Source organism: Schistocerca piceifrons, chromosome 8, assembly GCF_021461385.2.
Source record: "Schistocerca piceifrons isolate TAMUIC-IGC-003096 chromosome 8, iqSchPice1.1, whole genome shotgun sequence".
NCBI lineage: Eukaryota > Metazoa > Arthropoda > Insecta > Orthoptera > Acrididae > Schistocerca > Schistocerca piceifrons.
The window spans coordinates 133,396,782-133,411,301 of record NC_060145.1 but is presented as its reverse complement, the minus strand read 5'-3'; the positions used below and the strand labels follow the sequence as shown (position 1 = coordinate 133,411,301).

Here is a 14,520-nt window from a genome sequence, read left to right as displayed (position 1 = left end):
AGACTCTACCCCCTCACCTGCTTTGCTGTTCTCATCCAAAACCACCACCTGCTGTTTTAGATGTAGATTTTTGACAGGTTGAACAATTCATGTTTACCTTATTTCAACTGTTCCACACTTTGGTAACACATCAGCACATTGTGCTGATTATCTTCCCAAGTCCCTCAAGGCAAGATTGGAAGACTTTATGATATACTCTGTAGTAACATTTCTGTAAGCATTATCCCCACTAAAAATTTCAAATATGTTTTCGTGCTGAACTAAATTCTCTCACTGTAATATTTAAGTAAAAAAGCAAGGGAGAAGGATGTGACAGTTTCTTCAAACTTTATTTCACAGAAAGAAATAATTAATCATACATTCAAGTGTCACTGTTGAGACTAACACTTGTCATATCCTGGCAAAGCTTAGAATCACTCATGTCATCAGCAAGGGCTTCCAGAATATCAAGAAGCAATTCCCGACCAAGAGACCGCATCTTCGGCAATCTTGCAACCTGTAAGAATCATGGAGTATGTCAACAGGAAAGTATGTCAAAACTAAAATTTCTGATCATTTGTAGAATTTAACAGCAAATGACAAGTTCACATCAGATTGTTATACTAGATATAAGCTGCTATACTTAGATTCTTAGTAGTTAGTCAGTCAGATTAAACCTAACATGTATATGAAACCTATGATTTTTTCCAAATGCTGATAAAGCCATAAATTAAACTGCATAAATTTCAGAAAAGTTCAACATACAAATATTATACATGTATTTCAAACAGTGGAAACTCCAGGTGGGAATGTCAACAACATAGAAATTAAAAGACACTCACATATAGCTTTTAGCCACAGCCTTCATCGGTAAACACGCGCGCGCGCACGCACACGCACACGCGCACGCGCACGCACACGCGCACGCGCACACGCACACGCACAAAAAAAGCAAGCAAGCACACCTCACGTGCACATGATCGCCATCTCCAGCATCTCGGACCAGAATCCAGCATCACGTGGGATGCAAGCAGCAATCTGGAGGTGGTGGGGGAAGGGGAGGGGGAAGGGGAAGAGATAATAGAATAGTGTACAGGTGGGGAGAGAGACGAGTGCTGTCTGGTGGAGTGTGCGGAGATTAGACTGCCAACCGGTGCAGTGTCAGGAGGTTGTGAGGCAGTGAGGTTGGAAAAAAAGGGAACAAAAAAGGAAAGGAGTGGGGAAATGTGGGCAGGTGGATTGGCAGAGGGCTGCAGATAAACAGGATGGGAGATGAGAGTGGGGAAGAGATGATAGGAAGAAGGGATGGATTTGAAAATAACAGGCAGTCATTTGACCACAGAGCACATTTTATGGACCAGTTTTCCTGTACTCATTTTCTTCAGTGGAAGCATTTCATTTCATCAACACCAACTGACCACAACTGATCAGAAGCACACACTGATCCTTATCCTAACCAATTGCAAAAACGTTCTGTTCCCCTCTACCCTTTTCACACCTTGTTACCATTACAGAAATTTCTCACTTTCAACCTGTTGTCAGCCTTCATTTCCAAATGTTTTTTCCAATGAGTGTCACAGTTATGGAACAGAGGGCTGTTAATGACCCACTAACAGATTCTGAACTACTTCTTGTGACAAGTGCACCACCATATTGTCATGAATCGTAGTTATTATGTAGCTGATTGTCACCGTTTTTCAACACCTTTGCTTATAAACATTATGGCTATGACACTGTCCCTGAAGTACATGACCTTCAAACAGCTAATTAAAGTATTTGGCCCATCACAGAACCTGTCACCATCTTCCTCCTGACATTGGTAAGCCCCATGTACAACAACCTTTTATGTGGTCTCAGAGCTCCATAAATATGACTCCACTGGTCTTTCTATTAATCACACCATCATGGCAGGTCACAATATTCACACTCAAAGAACCTTGGCCTTGGTACACAGCATTTCCTAACAACTTTCTGCAACACTGCTTGCCACAGTCCAGACATGAATCACTTCCCTGCTAATGTGAGTTTCAGTTTCACTACTTACCCCGGTCTGTCACTCTGGATGCTACCTCTGGGTACACCAATATCCCCAATATTCATGGTCTTATTGACATGAAACACTACCTTCTGCAGAATCCTTTTGATGCACAAGCCATTCCTAATCTTTTTGGCTAAGCACATTCTGACCACAGTTATTTCTACCTTGGAGGCAAAATAAAGACATAAAACTGCAATGGGTACTCACATAGCACCTTCCTATTCTGACCTTTTAATGGGCCATACACAGCTATTCTTCCTAAACACTCAACATATTACATCCCTTACATAGTTCAGATTCGGATTCAGTGATGGCATCTTCTATATGAGGATACTACTAAAGAAAACCTATGCTTCTTCCCTCTAGAATCTTGATATCTCCTTTCAACTCCATTGCTGAAGCTTCTCAAATGTTCTATGATGGTTTCAGAAAAGCAATTCATGGATAATAGTTCTCACTAAAGAAGGCACAATTTTGTTGTTTTTTTTGTGTGGCTATGTACGATCTATCAATCCACTGCAGGTTTATTTTGTCTTTTAGTCGAGTTCCCAGTAACCAATGAGTACTGCTGTATTTGTTCCAAATACACTTCACAAATGTCAAAATTATCCACAAACTTGACAGTTTTTTAAAATGAAAACCTATTTCAATCTGTCATTGGAACCTCTCTTCCATCAATAATAATACATATACCTTTGCTCTCTCTGTGCAGTTTTATTAAGGCACTGACTCACTGGAGTTTGGGATTCAAGTAACAAAAATAGCATGCTCTCAATCTTTTTCTTAAGGATACCTTGAAATGATTTCATTGTGTCTCTGTCAACTTCTACAGCATCATTCTCTACAAAAAACTGTAGTACTTTTGTACTGTAATCATCTTCTGTAACTACAACCAGAGTACTGCTTCTGTCAGCTCTTACTGTTATTGCTTTCTCTTCTTGTAATTCATTCAGATTGCCAGTTAAGTATAATGTACCAAGCAGTGTAGCTTTTGTGAATGAAGCTAAAGATTGGTTGGTCATTGACGACATGCTACTAGTGCCAGCTGACACAGTAAGCTTATATACTACCAGGGTGAATCAAATATATACAGGATTTTGTTCTACAAAACGATTTATTGAAAGACAAAAGGCAGCTACAATATTTTTTTACACATGGTTCCCCACTTCAGAAATATGTGAGAAGAAAGTTTTTTTTTATCACAGCATAGTAGGATGAAGCTGGTTGCATCAGGAGCCAGTTGTACACCAATTCCTCCACACCCTCATCATCTTCAAATAGACATCCTCCCAGAGCTTTTTTAAGTGGTCCAAACAACTGGAAATCACAGGAAAATAGGTCTGGGCTGTAAGAATGACGACAAAGTTGAGTCCATTGTGTTTCCTGTAGTCTGGAGACAATTAGAGCTGCAGTATGGGGCCTGGTTTTGTCATGGAGGACGACGACCTGTTGAGTTGGTTTGTCTTGTCTTTCGCAGCAATGCACATTTCTCACCTTCTTCAACAGCTTGCAGTAGTACACAGCATCGATTGTGCATTGCTCATCCAAAAAATCAATGAGAAAAATGCCTCACCGGCCGAAAGAATATTGCCAGGTGACAGTCAGGTCTCAGTTTTCACTGGGGCTCCCTCCCCTTTTCTCTGCCACTACTCACTGCCTTTTTGGATTTGGGAGTATAGTGGTGGAGCCATGTTTCGACACAGGTGATGATCTGACTCAAAAATGCATCACCTTCGTTCTCACACCTTGCTACATGCCACTGACAGATCTCTGAACATCTCAACTTCTGACTTTCAAAGAAATGGCGAAGGACCCATATGGAACACACTTTAGAAAACTCTAGGTCATTAGTGATGATTGCTTGACAGTGCCCATAATGTATTCTAACCCATTGTGCAAATTCTGATACTCTTGCCTGCTGATTGCCTTCAAGAATGTCTCAAATTGCATAAATGTTATCATATGTAATGCTGGTCTGAGGACACTGACTGTTGTTGGTGTTTTTTCACAAGTTCTCTTCCTGCCTTGAACTCTTTATGCTAGGCAAGCACATGTATCCTTGACAGTGTTTGATCCCTGAACTGTGCAGCCAGTCTCTGGAAAATTTCCATTGCATGAACTCCTTTACAAGCAAGAAATTTTATAATTCTATGTTGCGCAGTGGTGTGGAGTGGTGCACCTGTTGCTCCAACTTCATGAGCATTATTGACAAAGCTATGTATATAAGACCTACTCCTAACGGCGTCACCCAACAATACTAGAAGGGCTCAGGAACGAAAATCCCATTTATATTTGATTCACCCTTGTAATGTACCAACAGACAAAACTATAGCAATAATAAGAAATTTAATATGCAATAGCACCATGGGAAAGGGGAAACTAATATAATTACTTGAGCTAAGGAATTTAGTCTGAGCTTTAATTACTTTGAATTTGGTGAGAAAGTGTACCAACAGAAACATGGTCTGGCAATGGGCAATTGCCTCTCACCTCTCAGGGTTATCAGTGGACATATCTATCAACAATACATACACAATAGTGTTTCAGAATAATCCACCGTTGACACAGAAGATAGTTATGTACAAATGCTACATAGATTTACTGTAATATAGGGTAGGGAGGATGACATGGATGCCCTGCACATGACTTTTAACCAGTAGTATCACCATATTAAATACATTTAAGAAAAAGATCCCAAAAGACTTCTTAGACTCAAAAATATCAAGGGCCAAAAATAAGTTGGAATTTTCGATTTATCATAAACTAACATACTCATATGCAATCATAAGGGATGACTGCAACCACCTACTGCAACGTAAAAAGATGTATTTCTTTGTTATGGTAGCTCAGGTATGTAAGCTGCCAAACTCAAATACGGCGGGAGTTATGCATCCTAAAACAAGTAGCAGTAAAATGGCTCTGAGCACTATGCGACTTAACTTCTGAGGTTATCAGTCACCTAGAACTTAGAACTAATTAAACCTAACTAACCTAAGGACATCACACACATCCATGCCCGAGGCAGGATTCGAACCTGCGACCGTAGAGGTCGCTCGGTTCCAGACTGCATCGCCTAGAACCGCACGGCCACTCCGGCCGGCCAAGTAGCAGTAGCTAATGGTTTTAAGGAAAGATTAGTTACACAGATCCTCAAAAAATACAAAAGTGAAAAAAAACAACATGTGAAGATGAAAAAAGTTTATTACTTTGAAATATAATGGCTGTGTGGGGAAAAGTTAGTGCACACTTTCCCTGAACAGTACAAAATAACATTCAAACAGCAGGTCAATTAAGGTTTAAATTGTAAATTAAATGAAAGTATTAAGCATCTGCTGTACAGAGATTACACTGTGGAACGTGATTTTTTTTTTATACAAGCCAAACTGGTGAGAGTTTTATAACTAGGTACAAGGAACATATCAGCCCCAACAACAGGACTCCTTTTTGGCCATCATTTGTGAAGACAAAACATACAGAGGATGGTATTGAGAGTGCCATGAAAATTTTACATGTGGCACCGGAAGGAATGAAGTTAGACATACTTTAAGAATGGAAAATATATGAACGGATGAAAAAGGAGTCATACACTGTAATGAATGGATAGTCTGAATTTGAATACAATGATTTTTTGTCCTTTTTAAAAATGATTCATGATTCAGTAAAGCTGTCATCTTATGACATAATAGCAATTTATAAAATAATGCAGTGATGTTCATGACCTTCACTAGTATGGCACCTACTTATTTAGTTGTAACATTACTATCTCTGAGAGAGTGCATACGGACGCACAATAACTGAAGGTGCCTGACAAATTGTTATGTACAAACAACTAAAAACGCTCTTGAATTTCAAATGTATCAAGACAATTGTAATACAGCCAAGTAATATTTGTTATATAGTTGTGATGTATTATACTATAGCAAAACCTTACAAATGCAGGTATGTCATAAAATATTTATTGCACAACCATTTTACTTTATGATGCAGGTAATGGTTTGAGAATGAACAAAAATGTTTGAAGCTCACTAATATATTGTTTGCAACTCTGACGGAAATCTGAATCAATAAATTACAATTACTTTTATAAAGAAAACTGAAATGAATGCTGTGACGTATTGAACAGCCTTCCATTGTCATTATAAATGCAGGGCCATTATTTGATAGGGGTACTAGTTGTCATGTAATCACAATAAGCTTTTTAATGTCTGTATTATTGGACATGACTGAAGAGAAAGTAACTTGTTTTCATTGATGCAAACAAGATGGCATACAGAATTATTACTACTATTATATTGTATGGAACTGATACTGGTACCTTTTATTTTGTTGAAAAACTGATGAAGTATTTAGATTTAATGTTAATGATAACAAATGGAGAGAGGAAACCAATCAAGACATCATCACAGATTAATCAGATTTCAGATTACTATTAGAGACATAATGGAACCGATGTAAATAGGAGTAATACATTTCTCCCCTTGTAGGCCATTAACTAATAACGCATCATCACATTCTATTACCAAAATGTATCTACTGATGTTGTGTAATTAGTTTCTAAGCATAATAAAAGAATTAAAAACTAAATTCTCATAGTATGCTAAAAAAAGTATAACATAATTAGTTTTTCTCTTTCCTGCCTACTAATGAAATCATTCCAACCTATTTTTAAAGAATTGTTTACCTTTGCAAAGTGATGCACTATAAGGCTGAGGGCATATTTCTTCATGTCTGTAGCCTGCATTCTATCAGCAGCTTCAAGAATTTGAATAACATTTTCAAAGGTGATATTCATTTCCAAGTTCTGCTTGCAAAATGCCTGAAGTCGATTATTGGTGAACCCATAAAAGTAAGGTGCACTGAATAAATACAAGGAGTCCTCTGGTGGCATATTAACATCAGCATAGTATATGTATCGTAGAAGTGAATCAAATGATTGCCGCGATGGGATGATATCACCAATTTGAATCTGTAACAGAAGTGAAGTGAATCTATGAAATCTGAAGAGTGCAAAAAGAAAAAAGGTAACAGTTTTTTTTCTCTACTGAAAGTTCAAATCACATTCATCAAGCACATCAAATAAATCTTTTTCCTCTGAGTATCACTAAAAGCTGTTTCACTTTCTTTTGGAATTTTTGAGGGTTTTGAATATTGCTTGTTGGTTGGTTTGCCTATACAACATATTGTCACATAGTTTACGGAGTATAAAACATAATACACCTACACCTTTATTCCATAAGCCGCTACTCAGTGCATGGTGGAGAGTACTTTGTGCATAATGAGTCATTGCTTATCATGTCCCACTCCTAAATCGGGGCAAAGGATAAAGATTGCTAGTATATCTCTGTACAAGCCCCAATCTCTCTCATCTCATGCAGGCAGCCGTTATATGAGACGTACATTACAGGCTGTAGAAGTGTTCTGCAGTCTGACAAATATGCTGATTCCCTGAAATTCCTCAACAGTGTTTAATTAAAACACCACCACCTTCCTTCCGAAGATTCTCACTGCAGTTTGCAGACCATTCCTGTGATGCTCTTGTACTGATAAAGTTGATCACGAATAAATCTAGCAATTTTTCTCAGGATTTCTTTAACGTCTACCTTTAAACTGCTGAGGATCTTGAACACAACAGCAGTATTCAAAAATGAATCTTCCAAACATTCTATAGAGAGTATTTTATAGATGTTTATGTTATAGAAGTGCTGTACTTTCCCAGATTCTTCCAATACACTGAACCTGGCAGTTCATGTTACCTTAAACTGATTATGTGCACTAACTGTATTTTATGCTGTTAAACAACGTCGTGCTTACAATAGATATTTAATCAACATGACTGAGTCAAACAGTGTACCAGATTTGAATACCACAAGAACATTTCCCTCACTCATTTGCATCAACTCAGGTTACCCTAATTTAAAGAAATATGTTATTTAACGTCTCAAACAGAAATTCAGCCCAAGTCATTCAAACCCACTACAGTCATTCATTGATAATGTATTTCCATATGTAAGAGTCACCATCAAGCTGTCACAGATTGCCAATCACCCTGTCTGACAATTTATTGATCTGTATGGAGAACAAGAGTTCCAACTTTGTCTCTGATGGACAATCACCATTTTGGACAACATACTGGTTTCTATCATTCTAAAAGTGTTCAATCAAGTCACAACTGAGAACCAATTCCTTGCACTCAGATCTTTGTAAATAATGTGCAATACCAAATGTTTTCCAGAACTCTACAAATATGGACTCCACATCCATGACTTTCATTTTTAGACAGCAGAAGACAGGCTGTGTTTGTGCACCATAATTTCCATGATTTTGACTGAGAAACTGACACTGCAGTTTTTATTTTCAGCACACTAGTGTACAACATGTCACAAATTCAACTAAAAAAGATCCATGCATTTCATGTTATTTACATAGATAATCCACATTCCGAATATTCATTTGTGTGTGATAACATGCACCAGATAGGTCTGTATGAAATTCCAGATTCTAATTTTTACTGTTCATGTTGTTTTCATGTAAACTTTCTTTGATTGTGTCACAACACATGTATATCATGATATATTCTGTATGTGTGAATTTTTAAGTGTCACAATTAATTACTATTAACTTGCCGAACGTAAACATAATTAGCGTTTTTAAGAAACCTTTGGCAACAGCAAACTCATTCAAAAACAATTGTTCCATAACTTCATCATCATATATTCACATGAAGGAAGACTTTTTTTTTTCAATATTTCGGACACTTGCTAGTATTTCTACTTTATACAGTTTTATCAATGGTATCCTCACTTAAAAAACTCATCCAAGTTACAGTACATATCTACTTGAGTAAATGTATATTTTTGAGAATTTTCAAGTTATGAGTGTTGTGCAAAACTAACTTTGTAATAAATCGGCATTTGTCATATATAGTTACTGTAGCATATATTGCAACTAACATTGTGTTAGTTCTTGTTTTCTCTTTGAAAATGGTAATATGTTGTCTCCGTTTATCACAAATTAATGCTATTTTCAAGTTTTTATATAGCAAATTTTACCACAAGCTTTTCTGTTGTCATAATATATATCACTTTTTGGGCTGTTAATTTCATTGGTTCCTAAAGGCAAACAGATATACTTCAAGCATATCTTACCAGTACATTAAAATAGAATCAGCAAGTTTAGTTAACTGTTCTATAAAATACTGCACCAGCCTCAATGCACAACTCACAACCTCCACTGTTCTTGGGCAAGAGATGGTTTAGCTGGCCTTCATAAGCAGCTAGGAACAATCCTGACTACTCTCACGTGACTGGATGCTTTTGTGGATCAGTGTGTTGGGAGGGCTACTGTGAGTCTGTACCAGAGACAATAAAGTACCTTAAGTACGATTCTCTCCTGTGGACCCTGTCTCCTCTACAGGATATAGAGGATCTATCACTACTTGTCCACTTGGCTTTGAGTGACATGTCAGTGTTAGAGGTAGGCACGCTGTACTAGGTGACAAAGACCAGGGATAACTGAGGCTGTTACACCAATCCCCCTAACCAGCAAGTTCGAGTCTGAGTCAATGACATTTCACCTGTTGAAAAACGTGTCAAGAGGAGGCAATACAAAAGGAAAAGGGGGGGGGGGGTCTATTAATCGTTAGCAGTTCAAATATACCACAAATAATGGTGCCCCTTCTGGTAATGACAGCAAGGGATGGGAAGGTGCACTCAGCGCATATGCCTGGGACGTCATTCAATATGTTGAACTGGCTGCTCTTGCAGTCATTGAAGGAACAGGATGCAACATCCTGAGGGAACAAAATATGCCTATTGCCTGGTCTCTGAGGTCATACTTGGATCATTCTAATAACTGGCAGAGAAGGTTGAGAATAGCTCTCATGCTCACAGAGTTTCAACAAAGCTCAAGAGTCTGCAGCATTGTCCCCAGAACTGATCCTGGCAGCTGGTTCCAAGTCAAGTGGAAGGCTTCAACCAGAGACTTGGAAGGGTGTGTGACAATCTAGGCTTTGCACCATAGGGTTAAGAACGGTAGAGTCCTCCTAACCAGGTCAGGTGTGTATCTCACACCAAAGACTTCTGCCCAGGTAGCGGGCTGCGTGTGAGATGCACATGATGCTTTTTTAGGTTGTGCGACTCTCCATCCAGTTCAGGTAACTATAACTGTAGGGATGTGCAAGTTTCAGTCCAAGTTCTAAACATACAACTGTTGACCAACTGCCCAACCAGATGAACCAAGGATGTACCAACACTGTCTCCTCAATGAGCATGCAGTAAACACTGCTGTGTATGGGTCTCCACGTCAGACACCTGGTTCATGTACCCATGACTGCTGTTCGTGGATAGCGAAGGCTGGAATTTGCATGCTGATAGCACAACTAGACACCTACTGAGTGACGACAGGTGGCCTTTTCAGATGATTCACATTTTATGCTCGATCACACAGATGGCCATTGACATGTACAACACGAAACATCTGAAAGCAAACAGTCTGCAACCAGAAGGGAGCATTACGGTCTGGGAAATGTCTTTGTGGCTTTCTTTGGGTGATCCCGTTATTCTGGAAGGCACAGTGGATCAAAACAAGTAAGCATATATCCTTGGAGTCATGTAGACCCCTACACACAGTTTCAAACAATGGAAAATCCAGAATAATATTATGTTGCTACTCATCATAAAACAGAGATGCTGAGTCGCAGCTAAGCACAACAAAAAGACTGTCACAAATAAAGCTTTTGGCCAGTAAGGCCTTCGTGAAAAACAGACACCCCCCCCCCCCCCCCACACACACACATGCACTTTGTGTGTGTGTGTGTGTGTGTGTGTGTGTGTGTGTGTGTGTGTGTGTGTGTGTGCGCGCGCGCGCGCGCCTGCCTTTTGTCTATTTTTCACAAAGGCCTTACTGGCCAGAAGCTTTATTGTGACAGTCTTTTGTTGTGCCTATCTGTGACTCAGCATCTTCGCTATCTGGTGAGTACCTACATGCAGTCTGTTTTTCATCACGATGGCATCTACCAGTATAACAATGCAACATGTCACACAGCTCCCCATGCACATGTATGATTCGAATAGCACCAGGACAAGTTTACTGTACTTCCCTGGACACCAAACTACCCAGACTGAAAAACCAATTAAGAAGCTGCGGGACCACCTCGATTGGGCTGTTCACGCCGCAGATCCTCAATTGAGAAATCTAGTGCAACTGTCCATGGTGCTGGAGTTACCATGACTCCACATCCCTGTTGCTACCTACCAGAACCTTGCTGATACTCTTTCTGCATGTCATGTACTGCAAAAGGTGGTTATTCAGTCTCTTGATACGTGGTCACAGTTGACTGGACAGTATACAGGGTGGTCCACTGATAGCGACCGGGCCAAATATCTCACAAAATAAGCGTCAAATGAAGAAACTGCAAAGAACGAAACTTGTCTATCTTGAAGGGGGAAATCAGATGGTGCTATGGTTGGCCCGCTAGACGTCGCTGCCACAGGTCAAATGGATATCAACTGCGTTTTTTTAAATAGGAACCCCCATTTTTTATTACATATTCCTGTAGTACATAAATAAGTATGAATGTTTTAGTTGCGCCACTTTTTTTGCATTGTGATAGATGGCGCTGTAATAGTCACAAACATATGACTCACAATTTTAGACGAACAGTTGGTAACAGGTAGGTTTTTTAAATTAAAATACAGAACGTAGGTACATTTGAACATTTTATTTTGGTTGTTCCAATGTGATACATGTACCTTTGTGAACTTATCATTTCTGAGAACGCATGCTGTTACAGCGTGATTACCTGTAAAAACCACATTAATGCAATAAATGCTCAAAATGATGTCCATCAACCTCAATGCATTTGGCAATATGTGTAACAACATTCCTCTCAACAGCAAGTAATTCGCCTTCCGTAATGTCTGCACACGCATTGACAATGCGCTGACACATGTCAGGTGTTGTCGGTGGATCACGATAGCAAATATCCTTCAACTTTCTGCACAAAAGAAATCCAGGGATGTCAGATCCTGTGAACGTGCGGGCCATGGTATGGTGCTTCAACGACCAATCCACCTGTCATGAAATATGCTATTTAATACCGCTTCAACCGCACGCGAGCTATGTGCCGGACATCCATCATGTTGGAAGTACATTGCCATTCTGTCATGCATGAAACATCTTGTAGTAACATCGGTAGAACATTACGTAGGAAATCAGCATACATTGCACCATTTAGATTGCCATCGATAAAATGGGGGCCAATTATCCTTCCTCCCATAATGCTGCACCATACATTAACCTGCCTAGGTCACTCATGTTCCACTTGTCGCAGCCATTGTGGATTTTCCGTTGCCCAGTAGTGCATATTATGCTGGTTTAAGTTACAGCTGTTGGTGAATGACGCTTTGTTGCTGAATAGAACGTGTGCAAAAAATCTGTCATCGTCCTGTAATTTCTCTCGTGCCCAGTGGAAGAACTGTAGACGACGTACAAAGTCATCGCCATGCAATTCCTGGTGCATAGAAATATGGTACGGGTGCAATCGATGTTGATGTAGCATTCTCAACACCAACGTTTTTGAGATTCCCGATTCTCGTGCAATTTGTCTGCTACTGATGTGCGGATTAGCCGCGACAGCAGCTGAAACACCTACTTGGCCATCATCATTTGTTGCAGGTCATGGTTGACATTTCTCACATATGGGTGAACACTTCCTGTTTCCTTAAACAACGTAACTATCCGGCGAATGGTCCGGACACTTGGATGACGTCGTCCAGGATACCGAGCAGCATACATAGCACACGCCCATTGGGCATTTTGATCACAGTACCCATACATCAACATGATATTGACCTTTTCCACAATTGGTAAACGGTCCAGTTTAACACGGATAATGTATCATGAAGCAAATACTGTCCGCACTGGCGGAATATTACGTGATACCACGTACTTATACGTTTGTGACTATTACAGCGTCATCTATCACAAAGCAAAAAAAGTGGTCCAACTAAAACGTTCATATTTCTTCAAGTATTACACAAATATGCAATAAAAATGGGGGTTCCTATTTTTAAAAATGCAGTTGATATCCGTTTGACCTATGGCAGTGCCATCTAGCAGGCCAACCATAGGGCCATCTGGTTTCTCCCTTCAAGCTAGAAGTGTTTTGTTCTTCGTAGTTTTTTCGTTTGAGGCTTATTTCGCAAGATATTTGGCCTGGTCACTATCAGTGGACCACCCTGTATATTACGCAAACTAAATAAAGAGGCAGCAGTATTTTATCTCAATGAAGAACTTTAAACATACAGCTCTTGGACAGGAGCATACACAGAGTAACTGTGGCAACTTTAAAGGAATAGTTGATCATGCACTTGACAGATAATTTGTACCTAGCAAAACAGCCCATGATGGGAGGGAGCCTTCATTGTAAACAGTCATGTAAAGAAACTTCTAAAAAGAGACTACTGCATAATAAATGTAAAACAAGCATGGGTCTATGCAGAGATGCTACATATGAAAATCCAATGGTATTGACCCAGTTTATTTCTATCACAGCTGCAAAGATAAATGAAATACCGGTTAGTGTCAGTCGTGGTGAGAAACAACTGAAATCAGTAAAAACTGAACAAAGCTCCAGGGCTCCATGCACTCCCTATTTGATTCTGTATTGAATCTGCAACTGAGTTAGTCCCTCGTAATTGTAATATACCCTAAATCCCTCAAACAAAAACCTGTGGCTGTGGCTGGAAGAAGCACAGGTCTCTCATATCTACCAAGAAGGGCAGCTGAAGTGATCCATGTAACTACTGTGTGTGTGTGTGTGTGTGTGTGTGTGTGTGTGTGTGTGTGGTCTTTAAATATGTCTGCTTGTGTCTGTATGTGTGGATGGATATGTGCGTGTGTGTGAGTGTATACCTGTCCTTTTTTCCCCCTAAGGTAAGTCTTTCCGCTCCCGGGATTGGAATGACTCCTTACCCTCTCCCTTAAAACCCACTTCCTTTCGTCTTCCCCTCTCCTTCCCTCTTTCCTGATGAGGCGACAGTTTGTTGCGAAAGCTTGAATTTTGTGTGTATGTTTGTGTGTCTATCGACCTGCCAGCGCTTTCGTTCGGTAAGTCACCTCATCTTTGTTTTTATATATAATTTTTCCCACGTGGAATGTTTCCTTCTATTATACTGATATCATTAATTTGTAAAATGAGAAATTTTAGACATTGCTTTTCTTTTTCTGTCTTCTATTTCCAAACCAGACTGGTTGACAAGTGACTGGATGAAAGCTTTGAACATGCTTAATAATTTGCTGAGGAGCCTGAATTTTCTAGGATTGTCAGAGAACTTTTAACCGGGCAGTTGCAGGAAATTTTCTGATCTTTCTGCATAAAAACTCAGACCAAAACCAAAAACTGAATTTAGAAGTAATTTTCAATTGGTGTTTAATGTACATAATGCAGAAAACATGAAAATTGCACTAAACATTATAAACACATGAGAAATTTACTGACATTT

General features: G+C 39.4%; 1 protein-coding gene across 2 annotated transcripts in view; it reads right to left on the bottom strand.

The window, feature by feature from the left end:
• Positions 1-303: 303 nt before the first annotated feature.
• Positions 304-14,520, bottom strand: part of LOC124711825 (leucine-zipper-like transcriptional regulator 1) — a 158,052-nt gene continuing 143,835 nt past the window's right edge. For both annotated transcript variants that reach the window (XM_047242053.1, XM_047242054.1), the window contains exons 14-15: positions 6,699-6,983; positions 304-496 (exon numbers count right to left, since the gene is read on the bottom strand). In XM_047242053.1, coding sequence (XP_047098009.1) covers positions 362-496; positions 6,699-6,983 — 420 coding nt within the window. In that variant the 3' untranslated portion in view covers positions 304-361. The remainder of the gene's footprint in view (positions 497-6,698; positions 6,984-14,520) is intronic.